General features: G+C 42.2%; 1 protein-coding gene across 4 annotated transcripts in view; it reads right to left on the bottom strand.

Annotated features, from left to right (window-relative positions):
- Pms2 (mismatch repair endonuclease PMS2) overlaps positions 1 to 18,233 on the bottom strand; it is a 72,156-nt gene that overhangs the window by 29,129 nt on the left and 24,794 nt on the right. For 3 of the 4 annotated variants that reach the window (XM_075701075.1, XM_075701074.1, XM_075701077.1), the window contains exons 1-12: positions 15,062 to 15,377; positions 14,907 to 14,993; positions 14,351 to 14,453; positions 13,292 to 13,394; positions 10,455 to 10,624; positions 7,459 to 7,537; positions 5,078 to 5,175; positions 4,241 to 4,340; positions 4,057 to 4,141; positions 1,937 to 2,016; positions 1,223 to 1,313; positions 983 to 1,038 (exon numbers count right to left, since the gene is read on the bottom strand). In XM_075701075.1, the coding sequence (XP_075557190.1) occupies positions 983 to 1,038; positions 1,223 to 1,313; positions 1,937 to 2,016; positions 4,057 to 4,141; positions 4,241 to 4,340; positions 5,078 to 5,175; positions 7,459 to 7,537; positions 10,455 to 10,624; positions 13,292 to 13,394; positions 14,351 to 14,453; positions 14,907 to 14,993; positions 15,062 to 15,194 (1,185 nt within the window). In that variant the 5' untranslated portion in view covers positions 15,195 to 15,377. Of the gene's footprint in view, positions 1 to 982; positions 1,039 to 1,222; positions 1,314 to 1,936; positions 2,017 to 4,056; positions 4,142 to 4,240; positions 4,341 to 5,077; positions 5,176 to 7,458; positions 7,538 to 10,454; positions 10,625 to 13,291; positions 13,395 to 14,350; positions 14,454 to 14,906; positions 14,994 to 15,061; positions 15,378 to 18,233 lie in introns of those variants that run through there. The other variant, XM_075701076.1, reaches the window with a different exon arrangement.

Below are 18,233 nucleotides of genomic sequence, written 5' to 3'. Positions count from 1 at the left end.
AAATTTGGCAACCAAGTGGACCCTGAAGAAATGCAAGTGGCCATTCAAGAGCACATTGATGCACTTAGCGTACAGGAAAATCCCAGCAACAGCACAAGCTTTGATTGAACTGGCGGAGGGCTTTCGCTGCTGCTTGCCACCGAATTATTTCTTTTTCTGACAAACAGCTTCTAAGTGGTCATTCTTTGACAGTTGCAAGTAGGACTATGTGTTGGACAGTTAGCGCGCAAGTGTGATGCATGGCCACAATAGTCGCCGGTATCATTCTGCCTTGAGCCCAGAACTTGCTTCGTTTGACAAAGGCAATTACAAGCTCATGCTTCTGCTCAGGGCAGCACCAACTACAAGCTTCCCCTGTGCATGTTTTACATTCTTTATAGGCATCTTCACTTTGGCGAGCATGCATGAGTGCTTCTTGCAGAGGTAACTTCTGGTTTCGAAAAAGCTGGTCCAATAGCTTCTAGTCTCATAGATGAAGAAATGGTCACAAACAAGCCTTTCTTCAACTTCATATTATCTATGGTTGCAGCGTTTGACCACTGTATGCAAGTGAAGTGAATAACATGTCGACAGCCTTACCAGGTTCTCGAATATGGTTTGTAAATTTTATTCAACGGATGAGTGAAGTGATCGCTGAAGAAAATCACTTGAAAGCAATCTCCAGCCCTCCCTACTGCGAGTACTCGAGAGAAAGCGAGTGGAGGAAGACAGAAAATAGTTCAACGAGACATTTTCACTTCAAAATGTGTCCCACATGAACGTGCACTGCCATCTCTCTTGCACAGTGCCGCGTTCCTAAACCTATCAACCACAAAAATTTACATGAAACCTAGTTCAGAGTGGTGTGAGATAATGTGGAGGGCTACAACATTAAATAAAAATAAGGAAAAATGGGGAATCACAGTCAGTTTCATCATGAAAATACTAGTCTGATAGTTTATTTTAACTTCAGTACTTTTCAAAACAGAGCATGGAAACTGACCTTGTCAGCAGATATAAAGTTTGGCAGCCGAGGGCTCAGATAAGAAGACATTGGACCTGCAGAAATAAAGAGGAAATTATAAATGCTCCTCTGGAATTCGAGACGATGAGCAAAACGAGAACAAGGTGAAAGCAGGAGCCAATGTCTCGACAAGTGGACTTGTCTTCTTCAAGGCGACATATGCTTTCCTCACCACACGTTTCCTCTGGAATTCAGGTGCCCAACAAGTGGGGTACTCACTCTGTTGCGACTGTGACAATGCAGGGGACAATGAAAGGCCCTGCCTCTCGTATGTAGCTGCGACTGGCCGGAATATTGCCAAGAGTGAGCACTGCAATTTATTCAAAACAAGAGGATGTGTAGGAGTGTTTTTACATGGGTGCTTCCCACTTGTAGTAGCGTATAGCACTTTTAGCTGGTTCAGTATTTGCGTGTCCACTTTTCCCTTCTCATTATACATGTGATAGTTGATGGCAAACTGCATACCTGAATTCTTCTGAAGTTGTTTATGTGCACTAACAGCTGTTGCAATTATATATACATGAAAACACATCAGTTCACCATGAGGAGGCATGAAACATTCCCTCAAATGAAATAGAGAAAGAAAGGCGATACATAACCACCGTGACAATTTGAGCTTGTTGATATGCCATTACTAAGAATATGCTGGTAGCACAAGTACAGAGGGTACAAGAAAGAATTGACAAGATAGTGTGTGCTAACTTTTAATTTTATTGTTGGAGATAGCTATTTATACACAATACTGTTTTGTCTATTCTTTATTTTTCCCCATGTAATTGCACTATTAACATTGTTTCAGAAGTGATACATAAGTGTGTGTGCAGACAGTAAAGATAACATTGTCCTCAACAAAGTTATTTAAGTTCCCAACTGGAAAAGCCACTGGATACTTTAGCAATTCAATAAATTCAGTACCCACATAGCGTGCCTTACCTTAACAATAGCTAAAAGGTACTTCTCGTGATGAACAAATACTGAACGCTTGTCTGGTGTCACATTTACATCCACAGAATCTGCACAAAGTGAGAAAGGTAAAAAAAAAAAAAAAAAAGAGATGCACTAGTTCGTAAGCCACCTGGCAGGCAGCTTACTATGGCAAATGCACAGCGTGTAAACTCAGAACTTAGAGGTGCACTAAAGAGAAAAATCATCTGAGCCGTACTAATAAATTACCCTTCTACTACACCAAAAAAAGCCACTCTTACTGTGATAAGAGGTTTGGTAAGCCATAAAAGATGCAAAGATGATAGACATGTGGTGACGTCGCCATGAAAGTAGAGTCCCTGTCGCTGTCAGTTACAGGTCTACCATGTTGTGTGACACCTAAAAAAAGAGGTCTTCTTTGGGCGGCCGGCCTTGCAGCTCAACTTGGGAGTCCACCTTCCTCTTCTCTTCTTTTGATCCTCTAACCCCTACCCTGTGCAGTGCTGTTGAGGTGTCTTCACAGCAAGAGACAGTTACAGTGCTGTACCTTCCTCTTCAATTTTCTTTCTTTAAAAGGAAGAAAACTTCAATTTCTTTCTTTTGAAAGAACATGGCATTGTAGCACCGTCTTCTGCTGCAGCTTTTGTAACATCAGAGCAGTTATTGGTGGCATTAGATCTTAGCAAAAGGAGCTCTTCCACAGCAGTAGAATTGGCTGGTAGACAAGAGGAGCCGGTCAGCAGCTCCTTGCTAAAAGTTACACACATTATTCCAGTATATAGTGATGGATGAGAAAAAATTATAAAATACGATTTGGAGCAAATAAGTTTTTGCAGCAAACCACTGTGGTCACACATGCTACATAGGAGGCAATATGCGTCTTCGGAAAGCTCATCTACAACATAAGTTGTAAGGTAAATTTGAACCTTCAGTGAACACAGTAGTGAAGAAGCCTTCAAGCAAGAGCCCATATGTCACGATTCTTAGCCAGTACAACAACTACTTTAGGCCTATATGAACTGACACCGCGTAACATAACAACTGGTCACTTTTACTGCGATTCTGCTGAGTGGAGTCTATGAGGCTAGCTATAGGGGCTCATTGGTACGGCATATTCTATTTTGTTGTAGCACAAGCTGAACAACAGGGACAATAGAAAGGCACGTTTTACATACACACAGCACTGTGTGCGTGTCAAATGTGACTTTCTGTTGTCCCTGTTGTTCAGCTTAAGTTACAACAAAACAAAAGATGCTGAGTGAAGTTCCACAGAGTGGTTACAATGCAATAGGTGCTCAGTCACTGTCTACTAGCAGGCAATGGACACAAAAGTGAGAGTGGCACAAACCAAAGGGGGTGCAATTACTTTTGTTGGCCCAGTTAAACATTCCCTTGTTTCCCAGTGTGGTTTACGCTGTCCCCTGCATGCAATGCAACAACATGCACATTGGAGAAAACAGAAACTTTCACAGAAGGCTAAGGAGCACTGGAATGATGCCAACAAGCAACGCACTGCCACCCGCGCCCTTGTGGAGCGTGTTCACACCATGGGTCAGGAGATAGGCTGGGACAGCACAGGTGTCCTTGCAAAAGTGACAACTTTGAATTGGCACTTTTATATCGAGTCGCTACAAATTTGGACAACTGCATGAACTTTGAATAGGAACAATGGGAAGCTAAACGAAACTGACGCTCGCACTTCATACTATATGTACTCAACTACATATGACTAGCACCCTTTATTGTGAACAAGGGTCTCATGTGGGGGCCGAAATGTGATCTCTTTATAATTTCTTCATCTTGGTCAGCATCTGTTTTATTTTCTTCAAAGGTGGGGCTGCCACAGTGATGCACCACAAGATGTCAGAGATATTGGCAATGCTGGCAGGGCTGCTTATAAATAAACAACTGATCGCACTGCAGGACTGCATGTCTTGCAGAGTAAATACTATGCAAAAATATGGTGAAATGCACAATATCTTGCACATGTTATCAGCACCATTTATTGGGCGCAAAATTCAAAGAAGGAGGTATGGACAATTTTTTTTTTACTGCTAACAATAGGGTATCCAATTGAAGTGACCATAAACTCAGCCAAAGAAAAGCAGAAACACAGGAAAAAGCCTTACGTCTTTCAAGATGAATGTTGATCAACAGGAAAGGGCACTGGTCACGGTTGAACATGTGGTATGTACTGTTCACCAGTTTTGTAAGCTGTAGGAAAAGCGGACCACGAAACAATTAGATTCTGTTCTGTCAACTGTATTGCTTAATAAGCGTGAAGGACTGTCATAAAAAGACTGACATTCTTACCTTTGGCATCTCGCAAGGTCTAGAATTGACAAAGACAAATTGCCTGTCCGTAGAGCTTCGGCCTGAACCATGAGCACAGGAGGAGATGTAGCCCTCTATCCTGAAAGGAAAATGAAAATACAAGGAAGCTAGTAACCTAACAACTTACGAGATTAACGAGGTGCTGTGTGTGCAGTTGTTCACATGAGAATAGTGCATCAAAAGCAATAGAACTGATGCAAATATTAGTATTTAGGACATGTTCCATACCTCTTGAAACACTTCTAATTAGACCTGTGCTGCAAGTTTGAGTAATATGTGTAAATTGTTTTTATAAAAGAAGTTGGAAGGGCTAGGTGTTTGCTTTTTGTGTCAATATGTCATCATGTAAGGTTCACTGCTTTCATTGTTTTTTCACAATCTGCTCCATCAGGCAGATTGTTCAAGTGGACAGGCCATTTCTAAATATGCTAGAAATGACATAGTTGATGTTCTCACATCTGACAGTCCTGTAAAGAGTTCTCATATGTAGTAGACATATTGAAAACTTGACAAAACTCGATGAAGAATTGAGAATCCCTAATCCACTCTGCAGCTGTGCACCTTTCATAGTTTTGAAGATGCAAGAAATGTGATGAAACTAAACTTTAAATGGACATAATTAATTGTTACTTAAATGAGTTAATCAGCTACCAGGCACTCAAGGCAAAATTTTGTCACCATTCTTTTCATTTAGCAGGTTTTTTGTACCAGTACACATAACTAGTGTGAAGCTTTCATGCAGCAGGCCTGCCCCCAAAAAACCAAGGGCCCAGGCGCTTCCTCTGCACACAAACACACACACACACTTTCACACACCTTGTGCTTGGAGCTTCAGCCAGATACTTCGTGAGCGCAAACTCTTCCAGTATTTCCTCAGTGGGAGCACACTGCTGTATTTCCAGGAGCTTTGCAGCCTGCACGAATGGCAGAGAGGTACAGACACTCAAGCAGACAAAACAGCCTCTTTATAAAAGGTTACATCATATATGCATAAATATAACACCTCTTTTCTCTAACTTCTACCCTAAATGTATGCACTGATAATATTCAGAGCCATACCATAATTAATAATTAAATGCAAGAGCTTTCACGACTTTTCAAGTTTCACAGTACATCACAAGTATTATTTACTAGAAGGATCAAGAGATGTCGTTACCATCCCGCATGATATTTCACACTGGCCAAGCACTCTTTTTAAATCCTCCGCTTCCTCCGTCCCTGCAAACCTCCTCCTTCTCCATAAACTTCGAAAAGACAAATCATCAAGTTTCACCTAGCCCTCCGTCTCCTCAGCTCTAAGTGTCTAGTCTACATTCCAATTGCCATTTAGCCACACCTGTTCTTGAACCCCAGTGCTTAATAAACATAGTTAGCCCTATTCAATAAAACTCCAGTGTTCTATCACCAACTATAATGAAACACAAACACAAGTAGTAGTTTTTAAGGTTGTGCATTCTAAAAGCTCCACTTGGACCGCAATAGCCCTCAAGTAATTTTGACTACAGCGAGTTCTAAAACATGCATCGCAATCTCAGAACTATACAGGGAATTTAACATTGGGCAAACATAATGTGACCACTATGACTGGGAACCAAACCCCGGTGAACCTGTGCTTAGAAGTGAAGCACCATGGCTCACAGAGCATCTGTGAATAAACGTTACTGCATCAGCCACTTAAGCTGCTGTCATTTCGTTCTAGTCTCCAAACACAGGGGCATAACCAGGAGGTTAAGCATTTCGACAGAATTGCTCATCTCATTGTGCTAATTATAAAGTTAATAACGTCTCCAACCCAAACAGTAAGGCATATTAAGGGGAAATGCTCCTCAAAAAGATTTTGTCTATTATTTGTACTAGAGATTTGAAAATAGTGCCATTCATAGAGCTTTTACGTAGATTTCGAATACGCCATTCGTTTCTGTGTAGCTGCTATATTTTATTAGTTATGTACTACAAAATAGCAAAATATAGCCATCTTTGCGGCCACTTTCTTTTGTATACGATTTGCACAAAAAGCATCGTGCTATAGCTTGTTAAGCTCGTTGTAGACCGCAGTGCCGGTATCTATCCAAGCAGCAGTTACTGGAACTATGCAAAAAAAAGTAGGGCACTTTAATAATTCTTTTCACACTCCCATGAACTACAACCTTGTACTTTTGCAACTACAGCTGACATATTACAATTTCAAGTAGCTATCAGCATTTTACATAACATGAAGAGTATGTATGCCAAATTTAATTAGTATAGGAAAATTAAAAGTGCACAAGGTTATTTTCATGAGATTGTGAAAAAAATGAGTTTAAGTGTATTAACTTTTTTTTGCATAGTTCCACTAATTGTGCATGCTGTTTGCATAGATATCAGCACTTTGAAGTCTACAAAGAAGTGAACAAGGTACAGCAGAATGGTTATTGTGAAAACTTAATACACAAGTAAGTGGCCACACAGATTACTATATTTCGCCGTTGTGTAGGAAATAACTCAAGAAAGGTAGCAGACAGACAAAAGCTAATGACATATTCGAAATCTGCTCAAAGAATTCTCTGACTGGCTCACTTTTCAAACCTTTAGTACAAATAATAAACAAAAGTGTTTTTCGAGTAGTACTTTCATTTAAACCAAAAAGCTTTTTTAGCTCCAGTCATCGTTCAAAAGTCATGTGCTCCAAAGAGAAATGAGTACTTTGTGCTGCAGTGTCAATATATAGGGAATCATGCCAGTGACTATGCTAATAGCTTCAGTCTTTTTTGGTTTCGAATCACTACAGCCTTTCCTTTGTTACTGCCAACAAATTTCTTACACGACTTTAAACAAATAATTAATCTGCACATTACCCAGTTCTTGGTTCCAACAAAGATTAGTTTCAACTTGGCGCTGCTGCCAATTTCGGTATATGATGCACAAAAACCTGGCACAGGTTGCACAAGTTACGATAATAGACATGATAATAGTTATGATAATAATTATGATAATTGTTGTCGTCAAGTCACTCATATCACTTCAGTACTAAAGGTACGGTCCTGTAATTAACACAAAAATTATTCATCTTTTAAACTGCTAGTATAGCAGGCCACATGACGATGTGAGTTACACTCATAATATTGCTATAAACGGTGCAATGTGTCCTTCTTACAAACAATGCTTCTATAAAGTTCTGGCAATGCCACTGCCCCTGTGTGTTCACCAGCCTTGCATACCTCTTTTGCACCATACACGTTTGCTATACGCTCAAGAACTGCCTGTGACCCCTGGCTATTGAGGATGACTTGCTTGCGCCTGCAAAACACAGACACAAAAGAAGTTAATTCTGGGGTGTTACATACCAAAACTACAATATGATTATGAGGTACGCTGTACTGAGAAACCCCAGATTAAGTTTGACCATCTGGGGTTCTTTTACATGCCCCCATACACGGCACATGGACATTTTTGCATTTCGCCCCCATCGAAAGACCGCTGCCGTGGTCAAGGTTTGGCCCCATGCCCTTGGGCTTAGCAGCACAATGCCAAAGCCACTACTATGCCACCACGGCGGGTATGCAAAACACAAAGACACAACATGTATCACTGCCAAACTAGAGGCTATGCTAGACAAACACCGTAAAAAACAGAGCATGGAAAATATAAAGTTCACAGATTGTAAACTGCACACTGGGTTAATATGCGAAGACAGGCCATTTAGAGTGATGAAAGTGACCAAAAATAAAGTTTTTCCAATCAGGTACCAAGATAATGCAGAAGAAGTGACTTACCACAAGAACATGTTTTTGCCTATCACCACAGCGGAATGAAATAAATTGTCAGAATTAATCATCATTGAATATGACCCAGTAAGGTTGCAACATTTATCATTAGCACACTTTAATTACTAGCTGAAGGTTGCCCTATTTGCTTTTTGATTGCTCTTGCACTTCTTTTTCCCTCTATTTTTTCCAAGCCAGCTGTTCTTGAATTGTGCGTCTTGCTGCACTGTGTATAGAGGGTGTTTCACGTAACTTGCGCCAAGGATTAAAAAAAAAAGTGGTTAACCGCAGCTGAATGAAACCAACGGCATATGGTTTGCTGTCATGTGGCGCTCCCTAGAGTATTTTTTTATATTCTGCTTAATCAGTTCAGTAACTAAGATGAAGTATGCAATATTTTTTATATTCACTTTAGGGCCAAGTGCGTTTCGCCGTGTTGTAGAGGGGGTTCAGAAATTACTGATCCAATTTTTTGTGACAACATACATGCTGCGTGGCGATATTTTTCGGCATTTAAAGAAAGCCCGCAAAATATGAAGTAAAACCACATGATTGCGCTCATGCGTTATTGTATTGCAGCACTCTCAACCGTGTGTCATGCTTATCACTTATCAGGGACAACAATGCTTCCTTTTTGTGTGCCACTGCCAAAGATACTGACATATTGTGAAGCTGATGCCTAGAGCCGCAGCCACTTACTTCGTCCTACTCTGCGCACATGGTTCTTTCACATGGTTTGCACTGCAATACGGTAACGCATGAGTGCAGTCATGTGGTTTTACTTCATATTTTGTGGGCTTTCCTTAATGCCAAAAAAATCACCATGCAGCATGTACGATGCCACAAAAAATTGGATCGATCGTTTCTGAACCCCTTCTATTACGCAATGAAATCCCCCTGGCCCTAAAGTAATTATTAAAGCTTTTCCATAATTAACCTTAGTTAATTAACTCATTAAGCAGAAAACAAATAGAATACTCTAAAGAGTGCCACATGATGGCAAACCATATGTCATCGGTTTCATTCAACTGTGGCTAACCACTTTTTTGAAATCCTTGGCACAAGTTATATGAAACACCCTGTATATGGCATTGCAATATTCCTTCCCATTTGGTTTCAGTGGTTCATGTTTTAACCCTACATATTTGGTTACCCTAACCCTGCTGCTCTTGATTTTCTTTCCTCTGAAAAGTTTGCCAATTATTCTTCGTATAAGCGGCCGACTCTAGTGTATCATGTAAATTATGTAAATGCGCCCCTTCACCCCCCTCCTTATATAGTGTGTATACCACAGAAGGCCTTTCAAGGAAGGAAGGAAGGAAGGAAGGAAGGAAGGAAGGAAGGAAGGAAGGAAGAAAGAAAGAAGGAAGGAAAGACTCAATCAATCAATCAATCAATCAATAAATCAATCAATGACGGATGAATGCTGCTTTCAGACTGATGTTAATGGCTTGCTTATGCATGCCCTTCACTAGATGCGAGTACATACTATCACATGTCTCTCCAAAATGAATTCATGACAGAGTGGAATGCATGCATATGTTCAGTTACAGATACCAAAACCTACGAACACCAGTGGTTGCATCCCAGAAGCTTCCACAACAGCATTAGCTCCAATGTTTATTACAAGCATATGCAAGTGAAGGAACCACCCTTGCTCCGACACCAAGCCCAGTCATACAACACCAAGCTTCTCAAGCTCTTTTTCGTGTATCAATGCCTCCAAGTCTGTTCTCACAAAAGACACTACAAAGGGATTTCTGATAAAAATGTCGTCTTCATCCATACTGCTAATAATTCTAAGCTTCTCACCTAAGCAATATAAAGACTTCCTGGCAAGGCACATGTGAAGAGCCAGGGCAATTTCTTGATTTTCTTGGAATCACACCTGCCCAGACGAAGTTCTAATGATGCGTGACTATCATCCGCAATCATCGACTGGTCCCACCAGAAGAATGAATCTCAGCCTTTGGTCAGAATTGTGGCTATGGGTGAGGTTTTACAAGATGTCCTTGAAAGTTTATTGGCAGACAAAAAAGGGTGTTCGACACCGGAGTCATCTGTATGCCATTCGGTGCTGCACAGCTGAACAAGCTGTGAGAGCTCCTGTCAAGTAAAAGTAACTGTCTCTAAATGATCAAAAAGGCACATCATGTCTTCTAGTTTATACAAAGTAGGTGAAAGCACAGAGAGTAAGAACAGAGTTGTAGGTATGCTTCACTCACTTTTCAGGCACATTTATTCGTTGTCCTTCCACATGCACCTTGTTCCTCCCGTTTACCTCAATCTCCTTCACCATTAAACAATTTACAATGGTGCTTTTGTACGCGTGGGATCTGTTTTCTCAAGTGCGTCTCCCATTCAGAGTAATGTAAAGGAAACTGGTGCCATCTCGACAAAGAACAAGAGCTTTCAAAGAAGTACTACCCACCACGATGAGTGTAACTTACCCTCCTTCGGTGAAGTTGACACACGAGATGTTGACCTTAGTGACAACGAGGCAATAACCTGTCAGCAGGGTGATCATCTTGCCGAATTCCCGCTTCAGGTTGGCCACAAACTCCCGGTGCCGGACAGGCAGGGTGGTGAACAAGTTGTGCAGACTCACTGTGGTGCCCCGCTGCAACAGAACAGTTTATTGGTGCACTGGCTTCTGCATGCTGGTTGCCAAAACCACTTCTAGGCTCACTATCACAAAAAATTCACAAGCACAACAGCGCAAGTACATACTGTGCAAAAAGATACCGCAATGACACCTTCTGTTCACAACTTTATGGGGCAGTTAACACAAGTAGAGAATGACTCCAGGCTTTCCCATTCCCTGTAGTAAGGCTGCAGCTGCTGTTAATGCACACCCTTTGAATTTCTTCAGGAGGGTCTCTGCAATTAAAGCCCCTCTATGAAAGTTTCTGCCAACCAAGTTAGGTACTGCTAACTGACCCTCCTCCTCCACACTCCTCTCTCACTCATCATTTCAGCTTCCAGTGTAAAGTAGAATTTACATTGTTGCAGCTACTTAATCCAAGCAGAAGAGAAATTGTCTACCACCTGTTACTGCTGCGTGGAGGTGCAAATGTGCAGCAGCAGTGAGAACTGAATTTCAGGAAGCAGAACTGGTGTGAGAGATGACTCAAGGAACGGTGCGTCAAATCACAGGTTGGCACTATTTAGCAAGAGGTGTGGTGGCGCATGAATGGAGAGGCTTTAACTGCAACTGCTGTTAGCCCCAACTGCATGAAGCAGACTGACTGCAGCCTCTAAGTTTGTTCTGTGACGTTAGCCTGCATAGTGTGACCACACAACTTCCTCAAGTGACATTTTAAGCAGAAAGATGCTATGATCCTTTTTACAATTGTGGAACAAGCAAACCACTAAGTAGCAAGTCTTTCCGAGTTTGTAGTTAAAGATACCAACAAGTATGAGCATTCTTGAATATAATGTTGAAGTTTAAAAATTGCAGAGCACCCTGGGATGGCAGTACATAGGTGAAGGTCAGCACAAAACTTTCATATCTTGTCAAGAATGCATTGATGTGTCTGAATCATTGCAATTTTAAACGATCAGAAAATTGTCCACATGCAATGATGTGATTGGTCCCAGCCACAATGTTGCAGATTTTGGAGCAGCTAAACCTTATGGCAGCACATTAATGTGTTTTTTTAAACACAAGTAGAATTGCACTTGTGTTTGTAGCACACTACTACATGCCACAAGGGTCCGGTCACAAAAGACAACAAGGACACGCCCAGCACGCTGACGGTGCACGAGTAGTGAAGTCGGCGGAATGAGCCTTCTGCCTGATTGAGCGGGCCCGACTAAAAATATAATTTGTGGACACCAGGCACCAGCGTCTGTCAGGTTTTTCTTCACCCATATGTTCTTGCTAATGAACTTAGATTGTGAACTAGTAGTTTTTGTATCTCTACTTGTCAACTACTTGCAGGAACTCATTTTAAGTTATTTGTGATGCTATGGCTTTGTTATCCTAAAGTGTTCATCTTTTTAATGCAGGTCAGAGAAGAGGAGTAGCCAGCACCTCTCCAAGATGTCAAAATCTCCTCATATACATGTAGTTTCTTTTTTAAATAAACATTTCAGAGCAATCATTAGGCACATATTTTTGAAAATATTTACTCTACATACAGTAACACTACCACAACCTTGAATAAGAATCAGTATATGCCTCATGTGTATATGCAAACAGGCTTTATCGTTTGAGGAGCTTATGTCAGCTTGCTATTGCCACAGCAAGCCAGAAGCCTTCTCCATTCTGGTGCAGTTTTGTGTAAGTCCATCAAACATGGCCACAAATGCTCCCCAAGTCTTAAAACAACTGCACTTATCACATACATTTTGTGTACAATACCAACCAAGGTCTTGTGGGCTTGTTTGGAAAATAAAATCATGTTGGTACAGTATATACATACTTTTGCTGCCTGAAAATTTGATAATCCCCCCCCCCTCCCTCATGTGGTGTCCCCTCCTTTTCTGAGTTTGAATCCAGTCACGATGTTGCAATCATGAAGCTATACCAGCTTGCCCGATTTTCCATTGTGCCTTAGACTCGTATGGCAAACATAGTGGTCATTAAGATTTAACAACATAGTCATCAAATTTGTGATGTTTCCACTTCTTAATAATTTTGGCACATTATCACTACACAAAGCTTCTATGCAAGCTGCCATCATGTGCTATGAACTGTATCCACATGAGCAAATGTTCTACAAGCACCCTTGCACCATGATTTGCATAGCAAGGCAGTTGGCACCAGGGCGTCTGTCTCACTGTAGGGTGTCTTGATGCCGGCATCCCCAATGTCGAGATGTCGTGTCAGATTACACTTCTTCATAGCCAAAAGCTATCAGCAGAATTTAGATGTTGAAAAGGTAGCTTTCAAATGTGACACAGATGGTAATTGGTGGCCACCTACTACGCACAAGCCAAGTTAGACCTCTGACTAGGGCACACTGTATCCATTCAGCGGTGACGAGTGTGATTTGTCTTCTAGACACAGGAGGCAATTCCCACTTCTGTGTAGTATGGAAATCTAAACCCTTCTCTCAATATCCTGCAGAATAGACGTGACACACTGCGTGCCTGGGTCCACATGAATCCCAAAGATTCTGTAATCAAATTAGCATTGTGACAGACTGATGAAATAACAGTAAAATGAAAGGTAAATTCTAAGCCCAACACAATGAGGCTACAACAGTCAGATAACTTCAGAAACCAGTACTGGCGTAATGCTATGACTGTGTGCTGAATGATCTACTAGGACAACACTTACATCCCTGGCACAGGGTGACTTGGAAGTGATAGCACCATGGTGGTCGTATTTGAGCAGTGTTGCTTGTGCAGCATCCTTGTGACGAGTTGCAATTGTGACATCACTGGAACAAAGGACAACAAAGAAGACAGCTGTCACACTCCTCGCACTTCGATTCCCAGCAAGAATGTTAACTCCTGGGTTGCCAGATCTTTCTCAAGAGATTCTTTGATTGACCCTTGCCATCCACTCTCTGATTTACTCTCTCCTGAAGCACACTCGATGGCTAGTTACTACATGCATATCCTATGGTGACAGCCCATTTCCCATTTTGTGATTAGGCTTCAAGACTGTCACACGATGCTCCCTCCTAGTCTTTTTCCTTCCTCCTGGTTGCAGGCATGACATGCACTGCACATAAATCACTTTCACACCATTCTGGAGCTTCTTATGTTTGTTGGCTTCTTATGATAAGATATGAATAAAAATTGGGCCCCTCAGTTAACCCCCTTTCTTCCCTTCTAGAGCTTGCAATTGATGTTCACAAGCCAATCTCTCGTAAATTGTGTTACCTAGTTTGTATTTGAGTCTAAGCTGTTCTTACTTCTGTGTCAAATTTCAGTGACGACTTTTCTAGGAGAAGAAAAGTGCTTCCGTCATCATTACAAAGTAGTCCAGAGAACAGGTACTAAAAAGGTGTTGGCAATAGTCATGTAAGGAATTGTTTGCTAAACTTATCACACATTGTCTTTGATTTCACTCTTTTCTTTTTACTGTATTTCACTTATTATCACTTGTATCTTTGAATCACTGCACCACAATTTTTTATCTATTTAACTGTTTCAGTGCATTAAATTAACCCAGCCTTGTCGAATTTTTTTTTTTTTTTATCTTCGTGTGAGGCCGGGTAATAAGTAATTTCCGCAAGCTTTATTTCCGGAGTCAGATGTACTTTAATTAAGAAAACAACAATAAAGAAACCTGAAAGCAGTTGTGGTCTTTCACAACCTCACGATTACAAACCTCACAATAACATAAGGAGTCACACTAGATCTTATCACAAGCCCTCGTTAAACTCACCAAAGCGCACAGAGGGAACTCAGTGCCTCCCCTCGGAAGCCAAAGGTTGCCACGTCTTCGAGGTCAGAAAATTGGCGCAGCTTTGACGTGTGGTACTTCTGGGCTGCAGTCGAGTACAAGAAGAAAACGTGATCACAATGCAAGATAATTTGACAGTTTGGACAGTCGTGTGTGTCTGGTTGCAAGGCAAGGGGCCACGGTGTTCAGAGACAGTTGCGGGTTTCTATATCACATGCCTTGTGCTCAAAACTCTTCGGCAGTCCTCGCTCTAGAGCGCACCGCTTCCGCTAGACGGTGGCTATCGCAAAAGTCGCCGGCACTGTCAGAACATAGTAGCGACCATTAGAACTTGCTAGGATCGCGGAAGATGTTTATGATGTACTAAGGGATATATTGAGCCGGTGATTTACGCGGGCAGAGTGCTGCGCACTCGTCTTGTAAGTCTGTCATGTCAAAGGCGATTTCAACACACCAAAGGACAGGAAATAACGTACATTTACAAGACTTATAGTTTGCTACGTGCTGTGTAGCATGATTGCGCTTATTTGAAACTTACTGAGAGCGGCGAAATTCGACTCGTCGACTCCCTCCCCATCGTCGACGACTTCAACAAGTTTGCTGCCATGGTCTTTCAGTTTGACACCTGTGGATGTGAAAGGAATGACCGCCGTTTTAACGCCTTCTTCTTACACCTACCATGTCCGCGCTTACTGATGTTATTTGCTCCTGCGTCAATGCTGTTTTCGACCAACTCTTTTACAGCTACGGCCAAGCTCAGAACTACTTGTCCGGAGCATATCCGATGCACCGTACTACCATCGATCGCTTTTATCTCTTTACTCATCGCACCAGCATCACACAATCACGACATTTACTACACACAAACTGAAGAAGCTTAGTCTCAGTGCTCAGGCACGAAACACCTGATGTCGTTATGTATTTACAAATCGCCACACAAACACAGAAACACAGAACAGCACAAATTGCCGCGCGTCTGCTCGCAACCGCCGGGTGTTAGTTCTGGGCTGCGCCGCAGGAGGCGTCACAATCAAACTTAGCGCATAGGTGCTTAGCGCCAATAACGTTGCTTAGCGCATCAAACAACAAACAACAAAATAAAATATAAAATTATAAGGGTATATTTTAATGACCAGTAGATGTGATAAACATCAAATAATAAATCAAAATATAACCAAAGAAACACTTGGTGCCTTCGATTTGTCGTCTAGAAGAGTGCTTTTGTCAACGAAGAATGGGAGCAATCTGCGCAATCTGGGGCGACAAATCGGAGACACCCAGTAGGTAACAGTTTATAACTACTCTGAGTATTACAGTCTACGACAGTGAGCAGCTAAAGCAAGTAAAATATAATCAAAAAGAAATACACACACTCACACTAAAAAGACGTGTGGCTTATCCAAAACTCAAGTGACCTGTTGTGTTGTGTTGAAGCGGGTATTTTGAAATTAGGTTATCCGCAGAAAAGTGTAACTTGCTCCTTGCATGATGCACTGCCTGCGAAGCGGCCGGAGCAACAAAGCCACATGTTCTCGCATTCGGTGATATTGGTCGCACAAAACGACAGGCGAGCGCAAGACACTACACGCATAAAGTTAAGTTTCTCTTTTTGGTTTCCGAGACGGCTGTGTGGTTCAGTTTTTGCACGGGGCTATCAGGCAGAAAGCAAGCATTTCACTGTGCAATTGAAATAAAAATATTTTATTGGGTTAGAAATTATATGGACATTCCATTCGAATTTCACCGTAGCCGTCGGCCTCGCCGTGATGTTTCGTATAAAGTCCGCGATAACATCTTGGCCGCGCGCCGTATGCTGTGGGCGCGAGTGAAAGCATGCGAAGATGAGCCGCGGATGACGGCCCGGTCTCGCACGTGCAAGGGTGGAAATGTCTTCCATCGCGCGCAAGGCCCCATGGAGGCGATTTACTCAAGCGACGATGTGTTGACTATTTCTTGTACAGTTCTCGCAGACAGTATTACTACGGTCTCTAGAATACACTGTATAGTCACAGCTAGGTGGCGTGAGACGCCGCCCGATCTAAAGGGGCTAAAGGGTTCAGCCTTATCCGTCCGTCCATCCATCCATCCATGGATGGATAGGTGGATGGATGGATGGATCTCGCCGCTTAGTTAGCGTTGAAGCGAGAGACAGCACGAAGGTCAATTCGCTCGCTGTTGCTGCTGCTCTTCCTCACGCCAGCGTTCAGACAGCGAGTGTCCGCGGTCATCGAGTGAGCTATCTTCATGTTCGCCTGTGCGCGCGTGACACCAGGCCTGTTATTTAGTTAGTGAGCGAATGTTTACAAGTTTATACGGCCGATAAAATTACTATCCTTACTTCGTATAACTGTCTAATAATTTTTATCGCAATCCTTTCGGGCCAAACTGCGACTTTGCAGATAAAGGCCTCTTTTGGACCCGCTCAAGTACGTCATACCACGACAGACCAGAGAGCGTAGAGCGGTAAAGGCGCGGCTGGAAAATCATTTGTATTAAGTCTTTGTATAGTCGTTTTCTGGACACTGTATAGATATACTCAGTAGAAACCGAACCAAAAGGAAGTGCACAGCGAAATACACTTCGTACATAAAACCCCACGAACAAGGGCGCTCTGTGAAAACTTGGCTGCATAAAAAAAGTTATTTTTGTTTTTCCGGTCAATTGTCGCCTTTGTGACGTACCTGAAACTGAAAAGAGCCTGAAAAGATCATTGATTCATAAGTTGTAAAGGTGAGATGGAACGAAGAATGTTAGGCCTAACATTAAGAGACAGGAAGAGAGCGGTGTGGAATAAAATTCTAATTGACATTAAGAAAAAGAGATGGAGCTGGGCAGGTCATGTAATGCGTAGGTTAGATAACCGGTGGACCATTAGGGTTACAGTATATGTGCCAAGGGAAGCGCAGTCGAGGACGGCAGAGGACTATAGAAGGGGTGATGAAATTAAGAAATTCGCAGGCGCTAGCTGCAATCGGTTGGCGCAGGGCAGGGACAATTGGAGATCGCAGGGAGAGGCCTTCGTCCTGCAGTGGACATAAAAATGGGCTGATGATGATGATTATGGTGATGATGATGGTGTACAGTTCTCGCATACATGCAGTATTACACAGAATACAATAAATGTAACGTAATAAAAAAAGAAGGATATGGCAAGAAAGCAAGAAGAGCAGTGGCGATCCCATAGAAATATGTTTTTCTGGAGGGGGGAGGGGGAGGGGATATCTTTAAAGTAAAGCTTTCTTTACAAACCCTCTCGGATTTTCCTGGCCGTGGCTGGTTGCTGCTGTCTTGGGGAACAGCTCACACTTCAAAAAGTAATAATAATAATAATATTTGGGATTTTACGTGCCAAAACCACTTTCTGATTATGAGGCACGCCGTAGTGGAGGACTCCGGAAATTTTGACCACCTGGGGTTCTTTAACGTGCACCTAAATCTAAGCACACGGGTGTTTTCGCATTTCGCCTCCATCGAAATGCGGCCGCCGTGGCCGGGATACGATCCCGCGACCTCGTGCTCAGCAGCCCAACACCATAGCCACTGAGCAACCACGGCGGGTCTTCAAAAAGTGTGAGCTATTCATAGTATATGATATGATGGTAATAGTATGATATGATATGATGATAATAGTGTACCAGAAAAAGTACCTTACCACGTGTCCGGTGGTAGGATCGAAACTCGGTCCACTTGCACAACAGCCCGATGCCATAACCACTAGGCAACAGTCGATTTATTTTTACATTGTTTTTTATTGCCTGTACAACTTCAGTGTAATGACAGCGATATCTTCTGCGAAGTGGCTTTCTTTAAGCACACCCACCCAAATCAATAACCACAAGAGAGGGGAGTGTTGCAGACTACTCCT

This window comes from Dermacentor variabilis, chromosome 8, assembly GCF_050947875.1.
Source record: "Dermacentor variabilis isolate Ectoservices chromosome 8, ASM5094787v1, whole genome shotgun sequence".
Lineage (NCBI taxonomy): Eukaryota > Metazoa > Arthropoda > Arachnida > Ixodida > Ixodidae > Dermacentor > Dermacentor variabilis.
This window is presented reverse-complemented; position numbering and strand designations above follow the sequence as displayed.